At 40.6% G+C, this 14,811-nt stretch overlaps 1 protein-coding gene across 2 annotated transcripts in view; it reads right to left on the reverse strand.

Moving 5' to 3' along the window:
• Positions 1–14,811, reverse strand: part of LOC126299461 (hepatocyte nuclear factor 6) — a 546,572-nt gene that overhangs the window by 107,095 nt on the left and 424,666 nt on the right. The window contains exons 2-3 of one of the 2 annotated variants that reach the window (XM_049991382.1): positions 6,441–6,513; positions 5,215–5,238 (exon numbers count right to left, since the gene is read on the reverse strand). In XM_049991382.1, the coding sequence (XP_049847339.1) occupies positions 5,215–5,238; positions 6,441–6,513 (97 nt within the window). The remainder of the gene's footprint in view (positions 1–5,214; positions 5,239–6,440; positions 6,514–14,811) is intronic. The other variant, XM_049991381.1, reaches the window with a different exon arrangement.

The following is a 14,811-nucleotide window of genomic DNA, read 5'->3' on the forward strand; positions in this document are numbered from 1 at the left end:
GTCAGCCAGCAGGAGGCCAGCAGACACTACCGCCGACGCCCTAAACGACCTTTGATGCAGAACATAGCAGATATTAAGCTGGTAACAACAGATTTTTTGTGCAGAGTTGATGTTTATGGTATGTGATGGGAAATAAGTATTTTGTGCTACCTATGCAAAGTAGGGTGGGTAACAAATTACTTAATATTGTGAACTTGTGCTCGCATAAGTACTGTGCCTACGAAGTTACATAAATCAATGGAAGTTAAATGTGTATCTCGCCCTATATGTCTCGCCTCAGTGTTGAGCAAGCTTTTGGAATCCATCCTTACCCGTCGCATCCATCACCACCTCCACCAACCCCACCTCCTCGCTAACACCCACTATGGCTTTCGACTTACCTTATCTGCCGATGACACACTCCTATGCCTCACTCATCTCCCCTCCCTCTAGCTTAACTCCCGTCACTACGCCATTTTTGTCCCCCTAGACCTCGAAAAGGCCTACGATGGTGTATGTCATCCCAATCTCCTGTTTAAACTCCAACCTTATGCCCTTCCTATCAACTATGTCCCTCTGATTGGTCTGATTGCCTCCTTCCTTTCCCACTGCCCCTCCTACATAACCATCCATAACGCTGATTCCCAACCATCCATAATGCTGATTCCCATATCTTCGACCCCTCCATGGGTGTACCCAACTGCTCTGTCCTTTCCTCTCTCCTCTACCTCCTGTAGACAGCCGATATGATCCAACTTCCCCTCCAGTCCACCTGCTGCAGTATGCCGATGACACCACTTTCCTTGCCATCGCTCCTAGCCTTCAACGGTCCCAATGCCTTCTCCAGAATCACCTTGACCTTTTTGCCACATGTAATAACCAGTGGCTCCTCAAAATCAATCCTCCCAAGACCCAGGCAATTATCATAGGTTGTACCACTCTCTCCTTCCGGCTCCTTGATTTTCCTTGATTTTTCCCTTACCATCTGCGCCCATCATTTCCACCTCTCCCCCACCCTCACTTACCTTGGACTTACCATTGATCGTAACTTCACCTGGATCCCTCATCTCCGCTCTATCCAATCCAAAGCCCATAACTGCCTTCGTCTCTTTAAACTTCTCTCTGGCCAGACATGGGGGTTGAACCCTTCTACCATCCTCCACACATATAAATCCTTAATTCGTCCCATACTCTGTTATGCCAGTCTCATCTGTATCTCCCCCCCCCCCAAATTTTACAAGACCCTCCAGATCCTCAAGCGCCATGCACTCCACTTCATCTTCCCTATACACCTCTCAGCCTCCATGCAGATCCTCTATGATCTGATTCCTTTCCCCTCTTTGCTCCTTTTCCTCGAACATATCTGAGTCCTCTACACCTCCCACTGACTTAGTCCTCCCCATCCCCTAGTTGCTCCTCTCCTCTCCAACCGCCGTCCACTGCTGGGCCTTCATCGTTGTGTCCCCCCTACCCAACACCTCTACACCCTTCATCTCCTCTCCCACTCTCTCCCTCCATTTATCCCTCCTATCAACTCTGATCCATACCTCTCCCTCCCTCTGTCCTTTCCTGGGCTTCCTCTCCCCCCTTCCATCCTGTTTCCTTTTCCCCCACCTACCTTCTCTTTGACTCCTTCCTCTCCCTCGAATCCTTTTGGTTTCCCCTCCACTGCCTTCCCCACTCCTACTCACATCCGCCCTGCCCCCCACATCTGTCTGGGTCTTCCCCCCTCCCCCCCCCCATATGCCGTCGTACTCTATAGTGCAATGTTTCTGTGAGTGGTCAGTGTCGTGCATCCCCCTTTTTACGTGTTGCGAATAGCCACCATGCTGTCGCTATGTGTGTTTCTAACTGTTGTGAAGAGAAACCAGACTGTCTCCGTGCTTTTTAACTGTACCTGTCTAATTATTATTTGTTTTAATCAGCATCACTGACCTTTATTTTTACATTTTCTTTGCAACTTTTTCGCCATATTTCAGTTTTTAACAGTAGCCCTTTTATCGCCTGTATTTCATGTTATGTCCTTTGGAGGAGGGAATCGAAATCCAATAAAGCAAAAAAATGTGTATCCGTGAATTCATTAACTTGTTATCGAGCAAGGCATGCAGTCATAAGACACTGGCCTCGCACTGGGGAGGATGGCGGTTGACTTCACCGTCTGGCCATCCAGATGTAAGTCTTCTATGGTTTGTCTAAGTCGCTTAAAACAAAAGCCAGGATGGTTCCTTTGAAAAGGACACGGCGAATTTCCTTCCTCACCTCCTCTTATTCGATGGGACATTAAATAGTACTCTTCCATAATCATCGTGTTCCTTAATGAAAGATTGATTGGTGTCTGAAGGACTGGAATAAGTGTAGACAATTACTTTCTACTGGCGAAACTAAAATTGCGGGACAGGAAACAGTGTGCATGGCTCACTTGAAAATTGTTTGAAAAGTGATGTAGAAAGACTTGTGAAATAATTATGTGACATCGAACCACGGTGATGGATGATAGTAAAGTAGAACAGTAAATACGCATACATGGCTATTTTACAAACTGAATGCCACATTTTTACACACAAAATGCTTATTATTGTATGGTTGTGGAGTAACTGACATTCTCATTATATTGAAAGTGATTCTATATTAACTTTTACAGATTTGAGAGTTATCTGTAACGATAAGTAGAATATTGCCCCAAAATTCTGATATTTATTGTTGTTCTGACCTTTTTTATCTGCGCTTTAGATGTAACACCTGTGTATCTGCAGAAATGGCATAAACAAATGATTAACTTACTCAGCTTATGATGACCTTTGCCTGTAGAAACATTCTTAGCATAAAAGTAACAACATAAGCTATGTACATAATTATCACTACTCAAGTAATTTACAGACCTGCAATTCATTGCCAACATTTGGTATTAAATTTACCGTGCTAAAAATAAATTAAGAAAAATTTGTGTCCAGATCGAAATTACGCTAATGCTAATAATTAAAATCGCTAGTTTTTCTTAACTGAAAGGTAGTCAGTAATTATGTTGAGCTGAATCGATTTTCCCCTCACAAAATAAGGGAAATTACACAAATAAAAATTAACTATGTTATACAAATAAAATATACCGTTACTTACTGTATTATAGTATAACATAGCAATACATAAAATTCATTAATTTTCTGAAAAGCATTTTAGTTGTAAGACACCTCAATAAAGTTTTTACTATCAGCAGATAAATAAAGGTGGTAATAAAATGATAGATACCAAATTATAGAGAGACAGAAAGATCTTTACTAACCCGAAGCTTGTCCTTCATACTCTCCATATAGCTCTTCAGGCACAGTTAATTGCTTGCTGGAGGCAAAAAGCGACACGCAATCTAAAATTTGAGCTATTCGAAAACAGATGTATTGTTTTTGGAAAGATGAGTTGTATATTGTCACGGCTCCAGTTTATGGATTGCACAGCGAGACGTTTTTCAGGCTTTTTCAGTCATACGGCAGTCTGATACTGAGAACATGGGTGGCAATACAGAAGTACGAAAACAGCCCCCAATTAGTAATTTAAACATCGTCAAGGAAACTCATTTCGAGGTCCTTCTTTTCAAAAGCTCACTATTCTCGTTCATGTTTGTTTAAAAAATGTATATATACGAGCCTTGTTTTTCAGTAAGTACCGTTTTGGAATAAAAATAAAATAAGGACATCTTAAAAGCTTATTCGGCAGATTTCTACGAGGATGGTATTCCAAGCTGGTTGCGCGATACGATAAGTACCTTAATATTATTGGGAATTATGTAGAAATGTAGATTAAAGTACAGGCTTTCACGTAAAAACAAAATTGCCGAGAAAAGTCTACCTGTTTTGTTTAGAAATGGAACTGTCTTAAAAAAAACACGCCTCGTACTTGAGGATAGCCCCTTGGACAAAACAATATCTCCTTTTTCATTATTACCCATAGCTGTTTCGGTGTCGTTATATGACGGCCAGTGGGTATATTTTTGGTTTACATGACGGTACATTTGCTTGCTCGTATTGGCTTCTTTATTACAGGTGATTTTTTGCACCTCTTTCCGTCTGCAGTTTTGTTGCTGTTTGCCATGGTAAGTACATCACCGTATGTAAAAGCTGAATACTTTAGCTTATCACTTTTTGTATGCATTAACATAATTGTTATAAAGTAAAAACCACCACAAACAGCAACAAAGCTGCAGATAGCGAACCACACAAAAATGTCCCCAGTAATAACGACGGTAGGGAGCAACACGAGCAACCAAATGTGCTACAAAGTAAAATAAAACGATGGTGAAACAGCACCAAAACTTGCGAGGAAAAGTGAGCAAGGAAAACATTGGCGTTTTGCTCAAGGTGCAGTCCTCAAATATATTTTATCGTCAACGATCTCACTCACGTACACAAGTTTATGTATATGGCATGCAGATTTTATTTGGTTCTATTTTTAGTTTCATTAAATACATATTTCTCTCCCACTGGGAGTGTTATATTCAAGAAACTTCAAGAGAAATGCATGTGAACTCGTGCAGCTTTTGTAAGTGCATACTATCTTAGATGACATTTTTACTGTAGGGTCACTGGATCTTTGCGTATTTCTACGTCGTCACCAATGTGTAAAGTATTTCTCCGTATCAAGCTGCCGTACAAAGATGAGCCAAGCCCGAAACCTGCCTGGTTAAATAAAGATCGTAGTACAGCTGTGGTAGCGCACAACAAGTTTTTCGAAAACATGTTACGGCTGCCGTACACGATGTACAGTATAGTTTTAACTATATTGGTCTAGAAAAAGCAAATGTAGAGGCTTGAATCTTAAGAGTGCAGAGAGTGTCTGTCCTCTGATGGTAGCACCACTCTATGAACGAGTCATCATTCTCCTACTCACATCGGAACTAGAAGTAACTCCTAGCTTTCCTCCAACTGTAAGTCTAAACAATTAAGATTTAATACGACATTGTAGCTAACAACAACTGAAGGATAAATTATCTGGTGTTACAATAAAAAAAGTGATGTCCTAAAAGCGAAAGTGTCGTTAGGTGCTATTGAAGGAAATTCGCTGTACCTGAGTTATGATTTTCTACTCTTCATAATCTGAAAAATAGGCATTTGGTCTGATGCTTCGCAAACCTTATGATAAGCTCTAGGATCTGTAACGTTAAAATATTTCTTCCTGTGTTTCAAAAGCTACTACTCACAATCTAGAGTGAATGTCTTAAAAAAATCCAACTGAGTATACTATACTTACTGCCTCGCTGTGGTATCTGCGCAGCTGAAAAGGAAAATAAACACGTTCACTTAAAATTGGTCAAACACAGACATCGAGTAAATATAGTAACACTTAGAGAAAAACAATTTCTATGCGCACATCAACAAATCTAATCTAAACATTACCACCAAATAATGAGTGCCGGTGATACAGGGAACTGAGAGCTCAGGTCCGTGTGTCACTGGCGCACTTTTTCAACACACAACATACAACTATGACACCTAGAACATAAAAACTGACAGAATCAACATACAACTACATCAGAAACAATATAACACTGACATCACATAAATATATATTACGTCATGCCACGGTTCTTAAAACCAGTCTCCAAACACAAACATAAAATGACACAAATGAACTAATTGGATTCGTGGGTTAACCTATCATAGTGATACTGAATTCCTAACACGGTCAAGCTGCTCTGACCAAACATCGAGTAATGATTAAAATAACCTTCACAGTAATTAAACATGCAATCTGTACCATAATGCTGGTACTGCATTGTAGATACAAACAAACGCCATGCAAAGAAGCTATCTAGCACTTTTCTCGCCGATACACGCGCTGTTCAAACAGTTCTTCAAAGATACAGTTTCAGACCGTTTTTCACTTGCGTGAAACCGATCAGCACAAAACCCATTACAACGTAACTGATTATTTACCAATATACTTGCCTCTGCAGGCAATTGTCATAACAGATACACAAGCTATCACATTAACATACGCTATCTATGCAACCTAAACAGAACAGTTAGATCCAAACAAATAGTCTATATTGGGATTTCGGATCTCAGAGGAGCAGGATGCATCGCCTTGTGGTGGGATAAAGGAAAGCCTGCGCGTTCTCGTTCGCTTTCTTCAAAGTTATTCAGTGTCCGGCTATATGTAAAATACGAAGCAGTCCTCACGCGAGAGGCTCATTACTGAATGCAACACGAAATTATTATTTTTTTTCCAAAACTGATATAGAGAAGCTCTACTGCCAACAGATGAGGAAAAGGAAAGGTTAGGGAAAGTTACAATATGATGGGGGCGTCCACGATGCACACCTGGGTAGCTCATGCAAAAATAAGCCACTGGACATCAAGGCAAGTCAAGACAGTAGCTAAGGGTCGGGGTTTCTAAGCGCAACCAGACTATGAGAGGGGAGAGAGAAAGAGAAAGAGAGAGAGAGAGAGAGTTCGGAAACTCAAGAAACTCACAAGCACGAAGACGAGGGTGTTTTCCTTCGTTTCGAGTTGACTGCTCTCACGTTAACATTGCGCATCTGGCAGTCTGCAATGGAAACAGAGAGTAGTCAAAATTTAGACAAGACAAGGATAGCTACAGAACAGCTAGCTATAAGTTTCATGACACTCGGAGTTTAGACAAGGTGCGTCATGGATTTCAAGCGTACAGTTAGGAAAGAGACTGTAGGTACCAACTGGCTCACTGTATCTCCCTTATTAATACCAGCCCAAGCGCCAAATTATTTTTAACAGTAACGTTGCGAAAAAAATTATTTTACTTTTTAATTACTGTCATTAGCATTAACACAGCTTGAATGCCATATATGGTACGTACTCGTATCTTATCCCGCGACGCGCTCATCAACGTTCCCATTTGAATCAGTTACAGGGAATATAGACAGTAACGCGATAATTAATTCGAGTGAGGTTTCATTTAGCTAACAAATATTTTGACAGGGTCGGGGAAAAACTGAGTAAAGTGATACTGAGTGATGTACGTGATCTCTGATGTTCGAGTCTAGTATTTGGACATACACCACTAGTATTCACATTACCAAACAATACTTATTACAGGTATACTTATAAATAGATACAAGGTGAGGTGCAAGCGCAAGGTTTGGGCAAACATAGCAACCGAAAAAAATTAAAACGCCAGAATGTTTCTCAATATTAAACACTCAAAATTTAGGTTACGATACCAAACTTGTATATTAAGATAGGTTTTTTATATGCTGCATTCATACTGTGTTGTTTATTATGTGATTTAAGTGATGGACTTTAGAGAGTTTGGAAAGATGTTTGTTGTGTTACAGAAGAGATATCTATGATGAGTTTTGGAGGTAAGAGAGGGTAAGGTTAGTGGAACATGCGAGTAATGTCATACTTGACTGCTACATAAATCGTAGCGTCTGGCAAAGTCTGTGTAACAGAGTTCATTGGACTCATCTGGAATGGCTTTTGTTTTTCGGCGCGTTCTTATAACAACCAGGCCATGTAGACAATACGCGATTAGGGAGTGACGAACCTTACACAATTCCAACTAGCAAACGACCGATAGTGTCTCCTGTTACACAAGTCCCTACTTTTGGGATATTTGTGAACATACATACCCTGAGCCCTAGCGATCTGATTTGTTATGTTTCGATCAGTATTTGGCGGTGTTTGCTACTCGCGAGGAAAAATATCTGTAACACTTGCGAAAAGCTAAGTTCCAACTCAGATGAAAAATACATTTCCGAGAGACTCTCCCCCAATCTGATCAAAACCGCACTGCTTCATAACTGAGGAGCGTTGAACAGAATCTTCATCTTTCACATGAACGTTTCAGTGTGGAACTAAGAAGAACCTTGAATTTACTAGGAATGTGTGTTAAAGCGCTTAAAACATTGAGAGGACGACTGACTTAAAGTTGTTCAACTAAGCATCGGACTCCAATATAATTTACATTACCCACATTCTAGTTATTTCCATATACATCTGCACCCTGCTAATCAGCATAAAGTATGTCACTAGGGGCGTATTCTGTTCTGTCGTGTATTAAAATGTTTTTCCATTTCGTTTCTTCAAGTTTTGTAACTAAGTTTTCGCAAGATATTAAGCATCTCTATTTTATTGCTCACTAGATCCTTCTCACAATTGAACAATCCTGTGGCCATTCATACTGCCCTTTGTGTGCGCTTCGTTTCCCTAGTGCGAAGAGTCAATAGTGATCCCGTACGTGAAGAATATACCAGTAGAGTTCGTGCAAACAGTCACTAAATATTTTTCTTCGTAGACATGTTGGAGTTTCTCAGTATTTTGTCGATGAAATGAAGCCTGTAACTTGCTTACTCGTGACTGAAAGTGTGTTGTTATTTCTGTTAAAGTTTCTGAAGTATATTTAGTATATTTGTATGACATATTTGAGTACAGTTGTCTAACGGCAGGCGGAACGATTCCTGATCAATCATTAGAAATAGTTACTACCCTTAATTACTCAGAAGTGTGCGTTCGGAGTGATTTAGAACGGGACAGTCACATCATACTAGCTGTGGAAAAAGGCGGATGCCAAACTGAAATTCACTGGAGAAAGTTAAAGAAATGTAACCGTCGGCCAAATGAGGTGGCTTGTAAGACATTCGTTGCTCGATTTTAGTCATGACTTTGTTTACCAAGCCACTATAAGATGGCCTTTCAGGATCATTGAGATGTGTACTGTTTAAATTCAGAGAGCCTACATTCCAAGAAGAGTATTTGCACACATATCTGGCTAAACGGTCATGACGGGAAAGTCAGAGAAATTACAGCTCATCTGGAAATTTATCGACAGTTATTTTTCTCGCAGCATTCGCGACTGGAAACGCTATGAGAAGATAAGAAAAGTGGTACGCGGACTAACCTGCATTAACCACCATAGTATAGAATAGAATTGGTACATCTCGTGTTCCATGAAGTGTAAACGTGACATTTTGAATCTAACTATTTGCCTTTACGCCAAGTTAATACCTTTCAAGAGCGAACCGTATATTTGTACATTTTCCCCGATCACGCTTCCTCATAGATAACTACATCATTTGCAAAAATTTTGCGATTGCAACTAACATTATGTGTTAAATCTTTAACATAGAAAATTCCCTGGCAAGAAATTTTAAGTCTAGCCAAAAAACTGCTTAGATATATTGTACTAACAAATTTTCCTTCATAGACGTAGACTCGGTGGAGAATCTAAAACTTCTCGAAAGACAAAAAAACAATGAATCCATGTCGTAGCTTTTCTTTGTGGCAGCTGGGATGTGAAAACAGCGTAACGCGAGGTATGTTTTGCGTGATCGGTGTTTTGGATACCATGCTGGAGTACTGGACAAAAACAAATTAGGATATTTCGTACTACTTGGCTCATAGAAAGGACTAGAACTATGCTACAGACAGAGGTAGGTGACAGAAGCGGTAATTCTGTAGACTAGCTCTGCTATACATCTTGTAGATGGGTGTGGTGTGTGGGATCTCCCTTTGAGCATTTCTAAGCTCAAGGGATCTGGAGTAAGACTGGATAATAGTGAAATTAATTAACTTGCATATTCCATTAGAACAAGACAGGGATTCGCTGAAGTATCGACTCTTTGTTGAACTTTAGAGTTCTTGGCTATTTATATACAACACTGGAATTCGTGTGCCAGTGTTCTATTCAAACAACAGTTTATGCAGTAGTAAATTATTTGTTCGGCCAAGCAGAAGGAAACGGAAGAGAACGTCTTAAAGGTTGGTTGGTTGGTTTGGGGAAGGAGACCAGGCAGCGTGGTCATCGGTCTCATCGGATTAGGGAAGGTTGGGGAAGGAAGTCGGCCGTGCCCTGTGAGAGGAACCATCCCGGCATTTGCCTGGAGTGATTTAGGGAAATCACGGAAAACCTACATCAGGATGGACGGACGCGGGATTGAACCGTCGTCCTCCCGAATGCGAGTCCAGTGTCTAACCGCTGCGCCACCTCGCTCGGTCGTCTTAAAGGGTCATAGTGACAACTGTGTGATTGAGCCAAAAGCGTGCAGGAAATTTGATAAAGCCAGAAGGAAAGTAGAATCGAAAGTTGTCGGTGAATTCAGAAAAATAGGAATAGTTCTTCATAGTGGCGTATTCTCATCTTCAGCTCAAAAAATGATCTTTCAGTGTTAAACTGGTGAATCTAGGGACCTGTTCAGAAATCTCGACCTGCATGTATTAAAGTGACTATCACCTCTGGCGCTGTTTTGTGTATGTGAAACATGTAAAGTCAGATTACTCCTTAATCTATAAAATCCTTTATAACGGACTGGGTGAATCTATTTACACATCATGGGAGAACAAAGGTACACTTTCCGTCCTAGGATCATGCTCATCATTGCAATATAGCGTTCAGTCCAAGTTTGCAATTATGGTTGTTTTAATTATTTACTGTTTCTTCGTTAGTTTTGGGTGTAAGCGTGTGTGTGTGTGTATGTGTGTACTTTTTTCAGTCTTTCATTAAACGAGAAAGCAGTTTTCACAGTTCGTCACTAAAAACGATAGGAAACAGTTGCGTTAAGGAACAGCTGCCTCTCTAGTCCTCGACTGTAGAGTTCCCTTCACACGTGAGCTGCAGATAACGTAGACGCAGATGTCGATTGCCTTCTTGTCATCTGTCTAATATGGCCCGAGGGCCCGTGAAAGAACAATGCGGCCAGTTCTACTGGCAAGTTAGAAATGATTCCGACTGGAATAAGGATGCTTGTGCTCGTGCGACCTAAGCGTAGGCAAAGAAAAATTTGCTAGGAAAAGCTAGCTGACAAGCACAATGATAACTACTGCTAACATGATATTTCAGGTGAATATATTTTTTGTACATCTCTGCCTGATCAGTAATTTTTTTGTCATCGGCCATCTGAAGTCAAAATACAAGATCAGTCTTTCCAAGGCTACGAAAAAATTGTTAAACTCACTGTTCCTTGCATTAAAATGAAATTTCAGAAGACCTCTAAACGTATTGAAGGAAAAAATAACTGTAAAAGTTGATTTATAGGGTAATATGTGATCTAACCGAATGTGAGTACAAGCCAAGAAGTTGAGGGTTCTGCTCCAGAACTATATAAGTGGCTGAAAAGACATATTCGTAAAGCTGTTAATCAAGCTCTTTGGTAGAGAGACAAATGTATTTAGAATTCTCAATGGCTCGATGTGTGAAGCAATGGAGCCACTAGAAGAGAATCTATTAGAATTGTTTATGTACTGCCAGTAAGATTCCCGAGATAATTATTTGAATTTGAGACAGGAGTTCAAAAAAAGAGTTGTACGAAGCAAACGAGAGTATTTGACAGCAATAGAGCGAATTGGTCCGAAATGTCATAGGACGGAGCAAAGCTGTGGACACATGGAAATCCCTGCCGACGCTGAGAATAAGTGTTAAGGAATAGAGCAAAATATCTTTCATGAAATTGGGGAAGGAAACTTACTTTCAAACACCATAAAAAGTAACGGAAAACTTTAGCGGCACATACTCCACAGATGAAAACATGAAAGACGTGGCGATGACAAAGATGGAAGCAGCTTCAGTGCGAGAAACTGCAACGGTACTGGCTGTGGAGGTATTCCAGTCGAATTGGTCAAGAACTGATCCAAGATTTTCCACCAGAAATCTTCAATACTGTTTGATAGGAAGTTGCTGTACTCAGAATCAATAAAATGCTCTTCGTCTTTCTTACATCCAAAACAGATAAGAAGAAAACAATATAAGTACAGGAGTATCATCGTCTTTATTATTAGATTAGTTGGAAAGGTGTCTGGTCTTGTAATGCAGACTTAGAATGACAGGTAACAGAAATACATAGGAGAGAACAGTAGGCTTAGGTGTGGTACGTCTCGTATTGACAAGGCCTTTGCTAATGAAAACTGGTACGAAAATAATGTACAAGAAATAGTGAAATTTATCAGAATTTCATATTTACGGAAGCATACGACTCTGCACAGAGGTTTAAAGGATTGACGGTTTGGAATATCAGCAGAATTTAAACGTTAGATAAAGGACTGTGTTGTCTCAGAACAACGTGAAGCAAGAGAAGAGTTGCTACAGACTGTCTTTTCCGCCTCTGTTTAGAAAAAATTGCCTGACAAAAAAGTGCACTACCCAGAAGACATGGTCAGGTACCAATGTAATTTCGTATACATGCACACTATAGGTAGGTAAGTAAATGATTTGAATTGAAATGCTATGTGCCAGGCAAAAAGGTCTCCAGAGTGCAATAAGGTTTTGCAATCACTGTGAAGGGCACGGAAATGCCGCATACTCCCCTGAGACAGCATCTGTCGGAATCTGTAAGGAGGTTGTTGGTCTCCATTTGGCCGCTTGGTTGAATCGTGCGATTTTTCAGATTGGTAGGTTATTCGAATGTGACGGTGACCCGATGTTGGACTGTATGAGAACGTATGGGCAGCGATACCCCTCTCCCCGTTGTCAAGGTTCCGGTCCTCCTTGGAGGATCACCCTATTGTGCACCAAGCACAAAGACACAAAGTAACCGTTACACCTGCGCCTGCCTTACGATAACAAGTAAGGACTCACTGCAATATTCTATGTCATCCAGCACCACTGGGCGGATTACGAAAATACAGTCACATACATAGGCTGCCGTTAAATCCAAAACTCAAACTGCTGCGACTGAAGTGGAGCCGTGATAGGGAAACATGGACCAGTGATGATGTGGCATCGTGTTCAGTCTTGAATCGCGGTTCCGCCCTACCGCGATTAACCATTGTCGGCGAGTGTGGCGGCAACCTGAGGAGAGATCCCACTCTTCCAATGTTTTGGATAGGCACAGCGGTGTTACTGTGGCGTCATGCTGTGATGAGGTATCGAGTATTATTTTAGGTCACTGCTGGTAGAGATTGAGGGAACTGAGGGCACAATCGTACGTCACGGAAATTCTGCGTCCTCATGTGCGACCTGTCATGCGGCAGTACTTTGGTACCATGAACAGGATAAATGTCGTCCACAAAGATCTCTCGATAACTATGAACTATCTGAGTGATGCTGAGGTATTCCGGTGGCCAGGAAGATCCCAACATCGGTCCCCGATAGTACGTGTGGGACCAGCACGGACGTGAATTCCGTGCCAGTGCCTTATCCATGATATCAAGGACGTTTTACAACATTCGTGGCCCAGCTTGCCTCAAGAGAAACGGCCCTTCCTAACCGAATCAGTTCACGTGTCCAGGCAAGAGAGGGTGTAGTTTTATACAAATAAGTAGGCTGATAGTGTCAAATTCTTTGTAAATTTTTGTCGATTTTGTAATCAGTGAAATAAATTCAGACACCCTTTCAATGCATGACGTTTCATTTCGTTTCCTCCTCCTCTTCTGGATGCTTCACTTTTTTTCTTTTTTTGTCAGGCAGTGTATGTAACTCACTTCGTCCTAGGAACTAGACAAGGTTATTAACACAGTGGACTTGCAAAAAGACGATTCATATTTCAAACTCTTCTGTTTGCTAACCAACAGATCATAATCCCTATTGATTACACCTATAAGCCCGCTGCTCACTAAACACGGCAGCTTTGGGTTTGGAGGTGAATTTTTATAATACAGAATATTTCAGTCTTCGGCATATCAGGGATTTATAGAATTAAAGAAAGATTGTTGATAACTGCAAACAACAGGATTGAAAAAAAAGGTGTAAAATATCCAATTACGAAGTTCCCTACGACAACTTAATTACTCCAAAGAAGTAATGTATGGAATTTTATCAAGGAATTGGTTGTAAGTTCAGAAGGATGTAGGTTGCAGTAAGTACTGGGAGATGAAGAAGCTTGCACAGGATAGAGTAGCATGGAGAGCTGCATCAAATCAGTCTCAGGACTGAAGACCACCACAACAAGTTACATGTTTGTGGAGGTTAGTTAAAAATGAAGAGAAAGAGTTACCAAAGCCTGGATATGAATGTCATGACACATGCAGTGAAATGTCAAGTTCGCAAAATATACTTAACATGATCAAGAGAAAAAGTAAAGTAGGCTATATCACATACGACGTAAAATAATAGGTTGATTTAGTACGGGCTGCTAAAAGGAACAGAAAAGGGAAGATGTCTGTCACATTATAGCTTTGAAGGCGGAAATAGATGCAAAAATAAAGCAGGGCAAGCAAAACAAGAAGCGTTGAACAACAAGGAGCTGCGAATAATTTACATCTGTCACTTCAATGAATACTTTCGTATCGATATAAAATGAATTTTGCACAAGTTATCTTGTACAGACGAAATTAGTAACAAGTTGCTATGGTGACTAGTACTAAAGTGAGAACTCGGTGACCATCTCTTGCTGTTGGTTGATCGAACTTACTGCTATGAGTAACAACTTACAGATTCTATCGTCTGAAATACTTAAGGGAAACATCGTTTCTGATCTTTTACGAGCTGTAAATGAGGTGGGAGCTGTGTGTTGGCACAAGAAACTTTCGAAGAAACTTAGTCATATGTTTGTAACAGAACCAATGCGTTTAGTAGCAAGGAAAACGATAAATTTTCTGATGACAGATGGGAAGTACGTATTGCGTAGTTGAAGATATTCCCAAAGAATACGAGAAGAACATTTCTGATGGTGGCTTCAAATCACATTCAGCATAAAAAACACCAGAGCAGAGCGGCCTTTCTGCGGAACTCAGAAGATTGTAGGATCGTTTGATACTTGGATGTCACAGTCCATGCGAGGTATAGAATCTTACTAAGCATACTCCACACAGTTCTTACAGGGAATCAGAAAACTGACTAGACATTCACTACACAGAAGTGACTACGCAGAGATTTCGTTCTTATCCCAGAGATCATCGGCGGTGGAGATACTCGTTCTCAGAAATAGGCAATCAA

The sequence above is a fragment of the Schistocerca gregaria genome, chromosome X (genome assembly GCF_023897955.1).
Source record: "Schistocerca gregaria isolate iqSchGreg1 chromosome X, iqSchGreg1.2, whole genome shotgun sequence".
NCBI classification, from domain to species: domain Eukaryota; kingdom Metazoa; phylum Arthropoda; class Insecta; order Orthoptera; family Acrididae; genus Schistocerca; species Schistocerca gregaria.